General features: G+C 37.9%; 1 protein-coding gene across 1 annotated transcript in view; it reads left to right on the top strand.

The window, feature by feature from the left end:
- Positions 1-16963, top strand: part of frem2a (FRAS1 related extracellular matrix 2a) — an 89676-nt gene that overhangs the window by 61868 nt on the left and 10845 nt on the right. The window contains 8 exon segments of the mRNA XM_030154434.1: positions 655-906; positions 8160-8309; positions 8411-8620; positions 9696-9893; positions 10268-10432; positions 10662-10844; positions 13171-13301; positions 14113-14271. Of these exon segments, the coding sequence (XP_030010294.1) occupies positions 655-906; positions 8160-8309; positions 8411-8620; positions 9696-9893; positions 10268-10432; positions 10662-10844; positions 13171-13301; positions 14113-14271 (1448 nt within the window).

Here is a 16963-nt window from a genome sequence, read left to right as displayed (position 1 = left end):
ATTCACACACTGACATTTGCATATTTAGGAGTCGCTGCAGTTTTAACCTTTATGGTCCTCTCATGCAGTAAAATCCTACATGGAATAATGTGACTAAACTTGAAGAGATTGTTCCAGGTTTTAAAAATGTGCACACACTAACATAACGGAGGGTTTTTAGAGGTCAAACGATGGTAGCTGTAGCTCCACAGGCTTTTTTTTTTTTTTTTTTTTATGAACAAAACCTGAGGGGGTGTTTTATTTTCAGACTCTGCTCTGGCTTTAAAATGAATACATACATAATGGTGACATTAACAGAGTGATTTTCATTAAACAGAAAAGGAGAAAGGAAAAGAGCAAACACATTTAACACGATTTACCTTGATGAGTGTATTGTTCCTGTTTAAAAATCATTATTTTTACATTCATCATACTGCTTTTCACATTTATTCTGGTTTTGTAATTATGAATATATTAAAATGATAATATTTAGCGCGTCTTATCATTTACATTCCTGACCAATTTTATATATTTCACACAACAAGCATCCCTACTACTACTGCTACTACTACTACTACTACTGCTACTATAGATGGTCCCTCTCCATTTGTATTGGTTTTTAGATTGTTTCCTAATGTTCATCCCTGTTGTTGTCACTTCTGGGCTTCTCTGAAGGTTCGGCCACAGGGACGGTTCCCACCACTGTCTTGTCTTACTCTGACTACATCTCCCGTCCTGAGGAGCATGGCAGCATCCTTCGCTTTGACAAGGGCGAGAGGGAGAAGCAGTGTCGCGTGGTGATCATTGATGACTCCCTCTATGAGGAAGAGGAGAGCTTCAACGTCAGCCTGTCACTGCCTGTTGGAGGGCGTCTGGGAATGCACTACCCCACCACTAAAGTCAACATTCGGGAAGATGTGGATGATGGTAAGGTGTACTGGTACTGCACTGATCATATACATTTATTCTGTATCAATCTTTAATATTTTGTACAATGTCGGTCACTTAATCAACTTTATGTGCAAATTATATTTATATTAGAATATGAAGCGCAGAAATCTCATGGGTTGAAGATCTTTGCAAAAAGGGTTTTTATCTGCAAATGGAGGGTGCAAAAATGTCATTTGTTTGATATTGTCAAGTGTGTACGTGGTAAAAAGGTCAAATAACACATGCAAATACTCACAGGCATATGCAAATATGTGGGTGTGTATTAACAATATTAGAGTTGTTTGAGGCTGTAGTTTGAGATATCATATGTGGCTTTACATTGCATTGGTTTTCTTAATTAAGATTGCTTACTGCTTGTGGAGTCGTATAGGAAGAGAACCCTGGAAACACCCTGATGTAGACTATGCAACCCCCAGCAGACAGATAATATCAAACTCCCATCTCGCTGTCATTCTGACACTTTTTAATTACAGTCGAGACTCACACACGAATCCAGAGGGACTGCATTATCACACATGTCCCTTGTCTGCTTTCATCATGTTACAGCATCGTATGGACAAGCTCACAAACTAGATTAGATTGTCTGAGGTAGAGGAATATGATGTAGAGGATTTATCCAGGAACAAGAGAGCCAGCTGGGAAACACCTATTCCAATCTACAGGCGCTACCTGACATCTCACTGCTCTGAATTGATTTACTTTATAGGCATAGTCAAATTGAATGTCTCCGCTCAAGGATTCTTGTAAAATGGAGCACAATAGATTGTTCTAGTGGAAGGCAAGAATGCTTTTCTTATACACAAGGGAGAGGTGGTGTAGTAAAATTATCTCAAATACAAGCAAATTACTGAAGGAAACACTGAGAGCATTCAGATAGTGCCAGTCATAGAAACTGTTCCCCTTATTAATGTTATAGTGAGACTTTTAGCCTCAATGTTGTGAAGAAGATATAATATACATATATAAAGGTCATTTATGACTATGATATAAATGACCGTTGCAATACTGTTGTTAATAGGCATCTCCATTTAGCTGAGAAACAAAACAAAACCTAACTATGGAGTATCTGACTATTATCAATAAAATTTTCAAAGTCACTGTAAAAATATAATGGGCATTTTTAGCCATATGTCCATTGACAGATTCAAATTAGAAGCTCCATTTTAATCCTGTCGGCCCTCATTTTTTTGACAGATTTCTCTTTTTTAATTGTCCCTCCTATTAGGAAGAATAGTGTCACTGAATGTCATGCTAATAACAGACTGCAGTGAAGACAGCTGGATAAATAAAACAATGACAACTTACAACTGAGAACTCATTTAAGGATACAAACAATGGTGGCAAATTGAATACGTGAGTGTGTATGTGTGTGTGTGGAGGCATCTGGGGGCTAGTTAACAAGAAACATGACACACTGTCGAATAGTTAGTAAATTGTCAGAAGACTTCAGTTGTGGTGCTGAGTTCAAAGGAATGGAAATGCATTTGTGAATCCCCAACTCCAGAGAGAGATGATGTGTCATATTTAGCCTCCCGGAGGATAATACGCTGGCTGACAGGGCTCTAATACCTACACGCAGGCAGTGAAACCACAACTCTTTCATTCTAGTGTGACCTCAGCAGGCTAAAGAAATAGCAAACAAAAGTTACTCCAATCTGTTTACTTGTGTACGCTGTTATTGGTGTGTTTATGTGTGTGTTTATGAGCACCGTGAGTTAACAATAGATCTCACATTTTACATCAAAGGTAAATGGTGAAAGAAGCACTTGAAAAACTCTAAGTGTGAATGCTAGCGCTCTCTCTAGCCCCATTTTTCCTTCCCCCAGGTCAAAGTCAAGTTCAGTCTGCCGTTCTCCTTCCATCTATTTCTCCACCACCACCCCAGACACACACATTAGCACTCACACATACACATACACACTTTTTTCTCTCACTTTAGCTGAAAAAAAAAGGCCCAGGGGTGTCTGCTAGATTTAGTACTTTATCAGATTAAACTCTACAGTACCTGTCTCCCTGAGTGTTGCGCTCTGCATGGCTGCACACTCTGACTGAGTGTGAGTGTTGTCATCTCCTTGTACCCTGCCAAGGAGAGAGGACACTCAGGCTTCTCTCAGTTGGCTGCATATGGCCACAGCTGAGTTGGTAGAATTGTAAATTAGTTTGGAGTGTTTCTTGGAAATACGTTACTTCATTTCAATATTAGGGCAGCCTTAATTTTGGTTATACTCCCATAGCAGCAGAAATGCTTGCTATTTTGTAAATTATACACTGTACATACTGTAGATGCTTCTTTAGGAATGAAGTTACACTGCACTAGTAAAACTAATTTTATCAGTATAGCATATGTACATTTTGTCCTTTAAAGCTACAGGAGTTAAAACCAGGAAGACAAAAAACACCAGAAAGTGACAAATACATACTTTGCTTCTGCAGCTCTCTCCTCTCTGTCCAAATTAAAAGACTACAAAATACTAAATATAACTAGAAGCACTCGGAGAGCGCAGACCTCCGCCAAGGCAGATCAGTGCCCCGGATTTGGATGAAAATTTCAGGAAATGTTGATACTGGCACAAGGAGCAAATGATTAAATTTTGGTGGTGATCGGGGGTGGGGGGTGTGGGGTGGCTATGGGGGCCCACTGATCTGCCTTGGCGGAGGTCTGCGCTCTCTGAGTGCTTTTCTAGAAAAGACAGCGCAGACCTCCGCCAAGGCAGATCAGTGGGCCCCCCACTCCCCCCCACTCCCAATCACCACCAAAATTTAATCATTTGTTCCTTGTGCCAGTATCAACATTTCCTGAAATTTTCATCCAAATCCATCCATAACTTTTTGAGTTATCTTGCACACAGACAGACAGACACACAGACAAACCAACGCCGACAAAAACATAACCTCCTTGGCGGAGGTAACAGGTGGTGCCAGGTCCAACAAACCCCGCCCCTTGCACATATTGTATCTTATTTTGGCATTGATCCAGCTGATGTCATCATGTCTATGCGTGTGCTGATGTCAGTATATCAGTTGCCTCTATATATGTGCCACGTTTGAAGTAAACTGAAACGAAGTTGATGTTTTTATTGACATTTAAAATTTCACCCATTGTAAGTGAATGGGAAAAGAAAAAAGAATTTAAAAATTCATAAAAAATTTGAACTTTGACCTATTTTTCCCAAAATGTAACCACAGCTATTCTGAGTAACAGGCAATCTATAAACCAAATTTGGTATGAATTCAACCAATAGTTTTGCCGGTACAGACATGAGAAATTTTACCCATTCGTACTAAACGGGGGAAAAAAAAGATTTAAAAAAAATTCATTAAAAATGTAAACTTTCCCAAAATGTAATTAGATCTATTCTGGGTCATTGGCAATCTATAACCAAATTTAGTATGAATTCAACCAGTAGTTTTGCTGCTAGAGTGTTAACAAGCAAACAAACCAAAGTAAACCAAAAACAATAGAATCGAATAGAATCGAATCGAATCGAATCGAATCGAATAGAATAGAATAGAATAGAACAGTCTTTATTGTCATTGTACATGCACAACAAAATTCAAAGCAATCCTTAAAATGGCCAAAAGACTGTAAATGACCATATTAGATATAAAACATATTAAGTGTTTGTTTTTCTCACTTCCATATGGGTTCTCTCTGGGTCAGTGATGAACTGGCAACACACCCAGGGTGTACCTGGACTTCACCCGATATAAACTGGGTTCCACTACAGTCTCCATTACCATCTCCAGGATTAATGAATGAATGAATGAACTATGAAATTATTATATAATATGTAAGACTAAAGCTGAGAAGGAAAAAGCATAAACTGCCATACAAGATGTTCTACATGTTAATTACAGCTGTCAGTCATGCATTTAACCCTCCTACCTGTCTGAAAACAGCTGTGGATACCTAAAATCTATGCGTCATCGTCTAGATTTTCCACAGCCTGAAACATGAAGAGTAAATGCAGAAGTCTCATGGTCTGATGGTAAAAAAAAAAAAAAATTATCCCACACTGCAGCTTTAATTCTTTAATACCTTTTAAAGCCAAGTTTCTAACAATGTAACACAGGTTGTATATTACATTTAATTAGTTGCACAGTTTTTAAACACATGTTAAGACACAACTCTTCAGTGTTCAATAAAAACAATAATTATATTAAAGAAGTCAGAAAACGTCTGCAGAAAAACAAATTTTTATTCTGTTAATTGCATGGTGCCATTTTTCTGGCAACTCTATGATATGTTAAAGACCCCAAGCGCCATGCTGCCTTAATGGTTATGCAATTTAATTTGCTTCCATCATTTTATTTTTTTCCCTACTCTGATATGTAGTGTTTTTAATACCAAGCACCATTGTTAAAGTCATCATTTTTTGTGGTTCTGGGAAATATGCACCTTGGCTCGTGATGCATACATACTGTTACATTACCATCTGGAGGGTATAAGTAAATGAAAAACAGCATCAATTATTTACAGAAAAAAGGCTGGTTTGTCACATGTCTCTGAAGTTCAGGGGTGTAGTTCAGAGGACAGCTGAAAATGTTCTGTAAACTGTACTTAATGGTGCACTGACACACAAATGGCCACAGACGCACACACACACACATAGTAATTATCACAATTTGGCTTCACACCTTCCACAGACCTCACACACGCCGCTGAGTGTTAAACCACAGCAGAACCCCAGAGGGGGGAGAGGATGCAGTTCTCACTCATCAGTCATCACCCCCCCCCCCCCTTCCAGTGGCGTCAGGAATTTGGTCGTCCTGGGATGCAGTCAGGACATGTGTGAACGCAGACATGTATATTAACACATATATGGCACTTTACACTCTGAGCATAAGAGGAATGTGTGTCGGAGTATGTACAGATATGCTCCATGTTTCCGCTACCGTTGTCGAGGCACGTTTTAAACATAACAGCAGCAATCTAAACTGCAAATAAAAGAAAGAAAGCAACTATGACAAAAACAGCCCCCACAGTGTTTACCAGTGTATTGGTCAGATGTTTTTAGTTTTTTTTCCCACCTACACAATCTGTATTTTTTTTTTTTTTTTTTAACTTTGTCATTGTGCAAATACAGCATTTGCATTACAAACCAGCTCTACATCTGTTCTGCGAAACTGAGCGTGTAGGAGGAGAAAGTATGAGAAAATAACAGATGCACTAAGGAAACGAGTCCTTAGATGGGTAGAGGGGGCACAGGCTGCAGTTGATGTGTGATACTCACTGGATATTGCTGCCCTAGGCTGTCACTTTTTCTGACAGTGTAACTGTGCCATTTATTTCCTCCATCCTTTAGTTTGAAATATCTTGTAATGCTTAGTTATTTGGCCTATTTAAAGAACATAAATGATTAACTTTATGTATCAGTAAAAAAACAAAACAAAAAAAAAACACAGACGTGCTGATGTTTTTGATCATGAAAAAAATATATTAAAGTTATTTTTGGTTTATGTGCCAGAACATATGAAAGGAACCAAGTGAGAGAGAGAGAGAGAGAGAGAGAGAGAGAGAGAGTAGCAGCTTAAAACAGAGACTGTCAGTTGTTTGGCCTTGACAGGGGGGTTTGTGAGAGATGAAGCTGTCAAATACACATTGAACTGCCTCCTCTTTGCTGCCTCAGGAAACAATGCCAGTTCAAACAAGCCTTTGAGCAGTCTAGGGGGCCGCTTCCTCTCTGTCTCACTGTCGCACTGTACCACATCCAGAGAAAAATACACACAACATGAACATACACACACACATCATCATCATCTTTTTTTTCTTTCTTCACAGTACTTAGTACGGTTTCTGCTGGAAGAGTAGTAACAATGCAGCAGGGCTGGAGACCAGAAAAGGTTAAGAGGTCGCACTTCCCTGCAGTTTAATTTCAGATTAATGGACTGTCACTGCTAGACCTCTGAGTGTGGCCGCTGGCTTTACAAATCGCTCGTGTCAAAGTCCGGGTCGCCCTGATAAGGTCTAAGGTTACCACAGCTGCACATATAACGACAGTAAGACGAGTAACTACAACACAAAACAAAAGGTTAAACAACACAAATACAAACTTGACTTCGACTATTAGAGGTATATTAAAGGCTGTTATATAAGGGTAGTCCCACCCCTTTGGTTGTGTCCCATGGAACCCCATTTTATAAAAAAAAAACTATTTGAGTCAATAGCAAGAGATGGGCAGTTTTTTTAATCCAATTTCAGTTATATTGTCATTTATACAAATGTCAAAATATAATTTTATGAATTTTATAAGTAAAGTTTAATTTGATAGAAAACTGTTTTAGTTTCAGTCTGTGAAAATGCATAAATAAAAAGACTATGCACCTGAAAGTAATAAAACTGATGTCATTGTAACTATCTGTCTCTGTGATTGTTCAGAGGTGTTGAAAGTGTCTCTTCAGCTTCAACATGACCAGATTGTGGTGATTTTCACCTCTTTTTATATTTTTTCAACTAACTCTCAAAGAGATGAAACATTCCAGTGCAGTGGCCGTTGTGGTGTTGGCAGCTGTTGGTGATGCAGTCCACTAAGCTTTAAGTTTCACACAAAACTAGATGTTACGTTGCCATCTTTACCACAAAGTGTAACTTTCTTGTAAAATTAACTTTTAAATTGACAAACATCAGTTGTCTAAATGGTGGCATAATTCCAACAGGATCAAAAACTAATTTGTCTCTCTCCACTGACAGCTGTTCATGTTTTTATCAAAGTTGGGTCCCATGGAGCACACCAAAGGGGGCGGAACTTCAGCTCTCTTTAATGAGATTTTTGGAGCGGGGAAATGTAAATAGCCTATTTAACTCTGTATGATCACCAACCGTTACCCAAATATTTTAACCCTTTATATATTTGTGAAATTAATTAAATTTTTCCCTTTATTGCAAACAGAAAACTGTTAAATGCCTAAATAAGTCATCACTGTAAATGTGGAAATTAGTATAAAAAAAAAACAAAAGAAAAATCTAGGTGACACGCAGTATTTCCACATGAGGAGCATGATACTAGTGATCAGCCACTGTCTGCGGTAACTTCTGCTAATATGAAGTGTTGGTAAACACTCTATTTGTGTTACAAATAAAGTAATCACTTTTTTCTAATACAAACTCTACTAGTAAAAAGTTAAATTATCAGTACATTGTGCAAAATCAGCATCATCAACAGAAACAAGGATCAGAAGTTAAAATAATGTGTACAATTTATGAAAATAGCCAATTATGTTGTTTCCAGCTCCTGTGTATTACTTTGGAGAGATGGAGTACCACGTTGATGAGAGTGATGGATATGTGGAGGTCAAAGTGTGGAGGACGGGAACTGATCTGTCCAGAACCGGCACAGTCACGGTTCGCTCTCGCAAGGCCGAGTCCATCTCTGCAGAAGGTGAGCTCCTCCTTACGTAGTTACTTGCGACTGCATTGCGTATTTGTCTGCTAAAACCTTGTTTTTTCCACCCCTCCTCCCATCGTCTGTCCCACCTCCAGCTGGTATCGATTACGTGGGCATCAGCCGTAACCTGGACTTTGCCCCAGGCGTCAGCATGCAAACGTTCAGGGTGACCATCCTAGATGACCTGGGTCAGCCGGAGCTGGAGGGACTGGAAAGATTTGACCTGGTCCTGCGTATGCCGATGAACGGCATCCTGGGAGAACCTGGGAAGGCAACGGTTTACATCAATGATTCTCTGTCTGACTGTAAGTGATAATAGGAAGTCCCAGAAAGAATAGCACTCTTTAATTTTTTGTCATTTCCAGTTTAATTTGAACCCTTTAAAGACTGTCATTATAACAGGCTGCCTAGGTGTCTTCATGTTTTCTTTGCAATAACAGGAACAGAAACTGTCTTTTTTTGTCCATTCTTTCGCACCTTTGTTTTTAAGAAGAACTTAACTTTCAATATCTGGCCATTAATTTTATTATGATAAATAATAAATGCTTTAAACAATGTGTTTTAGTAAAAAGAAAAAAAAGATGGACTAGAAATTTTTAGCATATTCATTATCAAAAACAACTGTAAATGTCCATAACAAAACTTTTTGAGATTGTAGAAATAAACTTTCAACCATTTTACATCTGCTCAAACATGCTTTTTGGTTTTGAACATTCAGTATCCATATTATGGCTTCATATTTCTTGTTATTTCCAGGCGTTTTTTAGCTGCCGTAAAGTGTTATATAGTGTTGGAAATTTTTAGATTAAGGTCGTTTATTGTCAGTATACAGTACATTTTACCACACACTGAAATTCAACCTCTGCTTTTTTAACTCATCTCTAGAATGAACACTCCAAACTTGTGGCAGTGGGCTTGCCATAGCAGGCACCCCTCGGAGCAAATGGGGGGTTAAGTGCCTTGCTCAAGGACACATCAGCCAACAGCTTTTTATGCCAGTCCGTGGAATCGAACCGGCAATCCTTCAGTCAGAAGCTAACCCTTCAGTCCTCTAGGCCATGGCTGCCTAAAGCTCAGTGGCTCAGCTTTCCGATGCCAGTAATAGTAATAGTAATAGGAGTAATAGTAATTAATTTGAATGCTGTAAAGTGCAAAATCCAGTACCGGAGAGATTACCGCTGTTAAAGGGTTAAAGCATATGAACTTAGCATCATGTCATCCTCAAGAAATGATGTTATCTTTTCTTTAGCATTGTACTCATATTTTCATTTATCAGTCTTTCTCATGACTGGTATCTACTGGCCTTTCATTGTCTCACTCCTACATTGAATCCATAGTTTTAGGAACATTAGTTTTCCCTCTTGTCTTGTACCCTGACAGTACCCAAGGTGCAGTTCCGTGAGCCGTTGTACACCGGAGAGGAGAACGACGGTCAGATCACAGTGACAGTGTACCGCAGCGGTGACATAAGGCACAAATCGACTGTTCGCTGTTACACTCGTCAGGGCTCGGCGCAGGTTGTCGCTGACTTCGACGAACGACCCAACACGGATGCATCTATTATCACTTTCTTACCAGGTACCTCGGATAACACAAGTACATCACACTTGTTTTTTTTCGATGTATTTATGATGTATCTTGAAAGTTTGCACCGTTTTAATTAAAGCTCCTCCAGGAATTTTCATTTTCTTGTCACACCTTTTTTTTTTTTTTTTTTTTTTTTTGCAAAATCAACAGTTTCATAAAAGGACTTGCAAATTGCCTGCCTCACTCTCATCTTTATTTTTATAAAATATCTGCAAACAGGTTCCAAATGTCCAGATGTAACCAAATAGTTGTATCAATAACATGTTATGCGCTGAAAAAGAATTATTGTGCAATGTATTCTATCTCCTCTTGTTTTGCGAATAATGTGACATCTCACATCATTACTATTTCGTTGTACACTCCAGGCGAAGCAGAGAAGCCGTGTATTCTGTCACTGGTTGATGACACAGTATATGAGGAAGGAGAGGAGCTTCGGTTAGTCTTGGGGAACCCGAAGAGCGACTCACAGTTTGGTGCATCAGTAGGAGCTTTGAATGAGACCCTGGTGAAAATCAAGGACACAGCTGACAGTAAGTGAAATAAAATGGGTAGAAAGTAGTGGGGAAGTTAGAAAAATGCTGTGGGTGTTGAAATAAAGATTAGCTCACAGTGTTTTTAAATTGTTCTGCAGGGCCTTATACCTGAAACATAAATTCAGAGTATAGCTTCGAGCATTGTGACTAGAACACATATTTGTTTCCATAATCAAATGATGTGTCTTGATTTGATAATGTTCGTCTCCTTTACTGTGAACCTCAGAACCCATTATTCGTTTTCTGGAAACCAAGTTCAGTGTAAGTGAACCCAAGGAAATGGGTGCTGTGGCAACCGTGAAGATCCCTGTCATAAGAGTGGGTGACACGTCAAAGGTGTCAGTGGTCCGAGTTCACACCAAAGACGGATCAGCAATCTCAGGAGAAGATTATTACCCAGTGTCTCAAGGTAAATCTTACACATATCCTTTTGTTTCGGACAGATTTGAGCACCTTGAAGTTTAACCCTGAAAGATCTAAACAGTGGCCAGCAACTGAACACATCCACGGATCTAAAATGTTTAATAACTTCTAAGCCACTAATCCTGTCAATACATTTCAATTATTCAGGTAAAATGCAGTTTCTCAGCTTTTCTGCAGCATCAGATTTGACCCATTTGGCCATTCAGAGACTCTGTAGTGGATGTGAAAACACTATCATGTTCTGCAGCAGTGAGTCACCAATAAAAACCCATGTAGTTTGACAAGTGGCAGTGGTTGTAGACGTTTGTTTTTATCTTCAGTTACTGATATATTTTTATGAAGAACCCACTTTTTCTTCAGTTTTCTCAGTCTTGATGTAATAGCCCTTAAATGTACTCTGAGCTTTTATGAAACACCTAAATGATAAGTAATTTAAATATAGGAAAATAACTGATTTTCACTGAAAAATGCAAATGATATTGTAATGAATGGTGATAAATTGCTTACAAAAGGTTAAATGTAGAAGAAAACACACAAAATAGGTCTAGGTCTTTAAGAGCTAATAACAACAGATCATTAATATGTAAGACAACGGTCAAATAACTGGATGAATGTAAGTACAAACACTATAATGACACTTTTATGACCGTACTGTGACTTCACAGTCGAACTAGCTCAAGTTTAACAAAAAGAAATATAGACATCAATGAACATTTGACAGCAGTGATGTTGAGAATATATGAATGTATGCAGTTATGACAGATCACAGCCTTATTATTTTGAGCGTGATGACATCAAAGGGACCCACAACACACAAGGATGAAAAGAAATAACAACCATAAGGGAAAAACTGAGTTATTATATGAGGAAAAGTACAGAGCAGCCAGCTGTGCAGATAACTGTTCACTCCTTTCATAATGTTATGTTTCTACAAACCCCAACACAAAGAGTGATTGTCTGTAACTGCCAAAAATATATGTACTTACCTGAACAGAAACTCATTTTTAATGCAGAAGGGGCAAGAATAGTCCTCATTTTTGTCTTTATGGAAATCGGATGTTTTAAAAAATATATATATATATATTAGACAAGGCACTGAAATGTGTGTCTCAGAGATAAAAACTGAAATCATTTACAATTGGCTTCTACATGGGTTTAATGTGGGGGCGGCTGCTGTGAAAACATACTGATGAGTGGATCTATAAAACACTACCAGCTGTACGACACTGTTTGTTTGTTTGTTTGTATGTTTACTGCCCCACACACAGCTGAAAGAATATTAAATTATTCAATCTAATTATTTGTATCCATGCCTTGTAATTTGAGAAAATCTTTTCACATATTTATTTGTTTGCCTTTCCAGTTAGTGCCATGTATTAAAAGAAAAAAAACTGACTTGGTAACTGCTGCCAAACTGGTGAGCTTTTACTGGAAAATTGCTCCAATTGGGACAAATGATTGCCACATATTCTACTGCTGTAGCATTCAGTAGTAGTGTAACAAAATGTGTGTGTAAACAGAGCACATGATGTCAATTATACACATTTTATATGCTTTTCAAAACATTATTCTACAACACCCGTTAGTGTTCTGACCCCCTACAGAACTCCTTGGTTGTTGAGTGGTCTGCAGATATTGCAAAAACTAATTAAATACATTTTGACTAGTCTGGAACAGGGCTCCAGAAAGTTAAGTGAATGGCAATGGATAAAAAGAATTATTTTGGAAAGAGTCATTGATTGTTAATTTGATTTCAAATGGGGAAACTTAATTTCTTCAATAGACCATCAAAGGGTCATGTAAATTTTAATTGAATTTCAATATTTTTCCTGCTTTGTCAGCAGTGTGAAATCCTCCTGTCTCTTTACTCACTTTCAAGCTCATTGAACTTTTCTTTCGCTTAATCAAAGCATGAAATATTTATACGAATATATTCAGTCTGTTCAGATCATACCTGGCTACCCACTGTTCAAACTGTGCAAATTTCCCAGCAGTTTTGAATCAGACAGCGTTGAATTTCTCATTTTGTCCAATATTTTCTCTCTGCACCACATTTCTAATGCAAAGCCATAGATCACCTATGGTAGTATGCAAAGAAAAGTCCCTGATGCTTTTTAGCCTAGTTTATAGGCTTCTGGAGCAATAAAATGTGAGCCTTCATATCCTTTTTTTTTTTTTTTTGGCAAAATTACAGAATGCTAACATCAGTTGAAAAGCAGAGAAACTCATCTCACCATATACATGTTTAAGGAAATTTAAAAAATTGCATTTTGTTTGCTCTTAAATTGCTTTTCCTGCTTTTTTTTATCTAGACATTGAATTCAAACAGGGGGAGAGGAAGCATATGGTGGAGGTGGAGGTGTTGTACGACGGGGTCAGAGAGATGAGGGAAGCTTTTACTCTCCATTTGAAGCCAGACGAAAACATGGTTGCTGAAACTCAGGTTAGAAATGTCTTCATGTTCAACATCACACAACCATCACACAAAATCAGAACTGACAGTTGTGGATTACAGCTGTATGAAAAAGTAAAGAAAGGAAAAAACTTTTTTACTTTGTCTGTTTTGACCCATATTTATCGAGGTTGGCTCCTCAGAGACCAGAGATCTCATTTACAGGGGTATCCTGGACCAGACAACAGAAGCACTTTACTGTAGTTGCAGCCAAAATAACAATGAAAACATTTCACAATAAATAATAGATCATCTATGGGGGAAAAAAACAGCAAGCAGAAGAAAAAATGCAGCTCAAGATAAATGAAAGAAGGATAAAAATAAGAAGTAAAGAACTAGGGGTTTTATTTTACTTTAAACACATTCAGTGATGAGCTGATAAATCATTTGATTCATGTTATGCCATGGAGGTAGAGTGGGTCATCCAATAACTGAAGGGTTGGCGGTTTGAATCCTGCTCTGTCCTAGTCTGTCCAATGTGTCCTTGGGCAAGACACTTCACCCACTTTGCCTCCCACCAGTGTCACTCGCACTGGTGAATGCATGTGAATGTTTGGTGGCGGTCAAAGGGGCCGTTTGGCACAAATTGGCAACCTCCCCCAGGATGTCTGTGGCTACAAACGTAGTTTACCACCACCAGAGTGGGAATGTGAGAGCGAATGAATAATGGGTCAGTAATGTAAAGTGCTTTGGTTGCCTTGAAAAGTGCTATAGAAATCTAATCCATTATTATTATCATGTTAATTCCCAGTAGTGGATGAGCTCTTGTTTGTCTTAAACCTATTGTATTTTTCTCCAACAGGTAACTAAAGTGATTGTTTACATCGAGGAGACCAACAGTATGGCCGATGTCACCTTCCCGTCTCTGCCGCATGTATTGTCGCTACTTCACTATGATGACGTTGCTAGGACACCAGAAAACCTCCACCCACCAGCCGGATACCCCGTCATCTGTGTCACAGTAAGTCCATTGAAAATAATAGAAAGAGAATAGAAAGAGTGGAGAAAAAGTACAGAAAAAATAACCTCAGGGTCCTTTTAGTGTATGCATCTTTCACACTTTTCCATTCCTAACTTTACTGTTTCTTCTTCATCTCCCAGTTGTGCTCACCTGAGGTTTTTTAGCCAAGCTAATGGCGTCCCTGTGTTGCCTGCCACACACCACTTACATTAACAGTGTGTGACAGCTGCCTTCCTGTACTATTGCATCTGGCTTGCATGTGTGTGTCCATAGCACCAGCACTGCTCCAAAACCTACGGCCAGACACCTACACTGACTTTCACACTGATGAGGGATATCAGAATGCTTTAATTTTATTATCAACTGAATTAACCCATAAAGACCCAAACATCCACCAGTGACCAAAAGCATCTACTGACCTAAAAATGTTTAATAAGTTCTGATCCATTAATCCTATCAATGCATGTGAATGATTAGAGTAAAATGCAGTTTGTCATATTTTCATGGTCATCAGATATGACCCATTTGGACATTCAGAGGCTCCTTATTAAACGTAGAAACACCGTCATCTTCTACAACATTGATTCACCAGTAAAACCCATAAAGTTTGATAAATGGCAGTGGATGGAGACACTGGGTTTATGTTCAGTTAATGATAGATTTCACTGAAAAAGTCATTTTTTCTTCAGCTTTCTCTGTTTTTGATATAATAACCCTCAAATGTAATCTCAGCGTGATGATTAAAGTGCATCATCTGTAAATCAAATATAGGACAATACATGATTTTCAGTGGAAAAAAAAAAGCTAAATATAGAGTATAATATTATAATAAATGGTGATAAATCACTTAAAGGAGTGATATTTTGCTTTTTTTAAACAGAATTTTGCATGTTAAAACATTTCCCTGTGGTCTACATGAACTGTAAATGCTATACTTAGAGTTGAATTCTTCATTAATTCAACTCCACAGGTTCATCTTCAACCCTATTTCTGAGTAATGACACCAGAAAGGTCATTTTGAGCGCTGGCCCTTTAAATGCAAATGAGCCACTTCATGCCCCACCACTCCAGGTTGTTGGCTGTGCTGCTCTGTCCCGTTCAGCCACTTGTGTTTGTTAATTTAATCAACAATTGAACATTTTAGATAATCGGCTCGAAGTTTGGACATATTTTCAGTATGGACTACAACCACTGCTCCGGAAGTCTTGACCTTATATGTGCAAATGTCGTGATGTAACTAGTTATAGACATAAGAAATTAAGCAGGAATTAAAACGGGTGGTAAAAATCCACTCAAATTTTGCCAACATGAATATAAAGATAGCTTTGCAGCACCTGGAGGGTTCAAATTCAAACTTTTAGAACTATTACGGTCCAAATACACAAATAAATGTACCAAAGACTAATGAAAGTGGGTTTAACAAAATATCACCTCTTTAAGAAAGGTTAAATATAGAGGAAAAATTCATTTGGGAACTCCCATAAAAGTAGCATTGGATCTTTATGGGTTAATATTCAGTTAAGAAAAAAAGGGCTGAGAAGCATGAAAGTGATCTTAACAACCACTTTATTGTATTAATGATTAAGGAAGACAATATTTTGTATGTATTTTTATCCTGGCTGTGACTCAGATGTAGTGTAGATTTGGAGACTGTAATCAAAAGTCATGTTTTTTAATAATAATAACAATATTAGTTGAGGATTTGCAAAAAAAAAAACACAAATCATTTTCAATGAACTGTTACAAGAGTTTAAGGTGAGATGGCAGCAGGTGAGTGATTTTTCAGATGGTTATACTGTGCTGTGTTGAAAAACCTAAATCATACCAGTATTCAGGAAAAAATATGGGAATTGAGATTGGACCTAGAAAACCCTGCTGCTTTGTTTATTTGTGTGTTTTCTGTCACACAGGCACAAGAAAAAACACTCCAATTTCATCTGAATTGTTGCATTCATATCTTATAATTTGAGAAAATCCTTTCAGATATTTATGTGATTGAAGCATGTATTAACAGAAAAAAAAATGATTTGGTGTTTGGTGCAAAATGATGAGCTTTTACTGGAAAACTGCCACACAGGTTTACAGCTGTAGCGTTCAATAGTAGGGTGGTGAAGTGCATGTGCTCAAGGATCATATGATCTAAAGAATACTATGGTCTGAGCTCATTAAATTTTGACAAGTCTGAAACATGGCTCCAGAAGGAATAAAGAATAGTAATGGATACGGATAATTACATTGGAGAGGATCATTGATTGGTGAGTAAGTGAAATGTGTCAATTATGTAAAATCATGGTATGATTTCAGTAACTCATATCATTTCATAACAGTATGAACAGCACAAATCACATAGAATCGTAAACTAGATATTAATTATCAGATTTTTTTTTGCAGTCTTACTGGAATTTGTGCAAGATTTATGTCTGTCTAAACCAGTATTCATCACAATGTTGCACCGACAGTTGTCACTCGGTGGAAAATCATGTCTCTCTTCATCCTCATCCTAATTATTTATTTACAATTTTAATGTCTTCTGCTCATCAACTTGTAGATTAAACTGACTTCAGCGGTCTCCATATTAACTCAAGTACGACTGTGTTTTTTGGGATGACTTTGTGACTGTTTTCATGCACATGTGTGTTTGTCCATGACATGATCAGCACAAGAACAAAATAACTGGAAAAAAAAGTGGAAA

This window comes from Sphaeramia orbicularis, chromosome 14 (genome assembly GCF_902148855.1).
Source record: "Sphaeramia orbicularis chromosome 14, fSphaOr1.1, whole genome shotgun sequence".
Taxonomy (NCBI): Eukaryota; Metazoa; Chordata; class Actinopteri; order Kurtiformes; family Apogonidae; genus Sphaeramia; species Sphaeramia orbicularis.
This window is presented reverse-complemented; position numbering and strand designations above follow the sequence as displayed.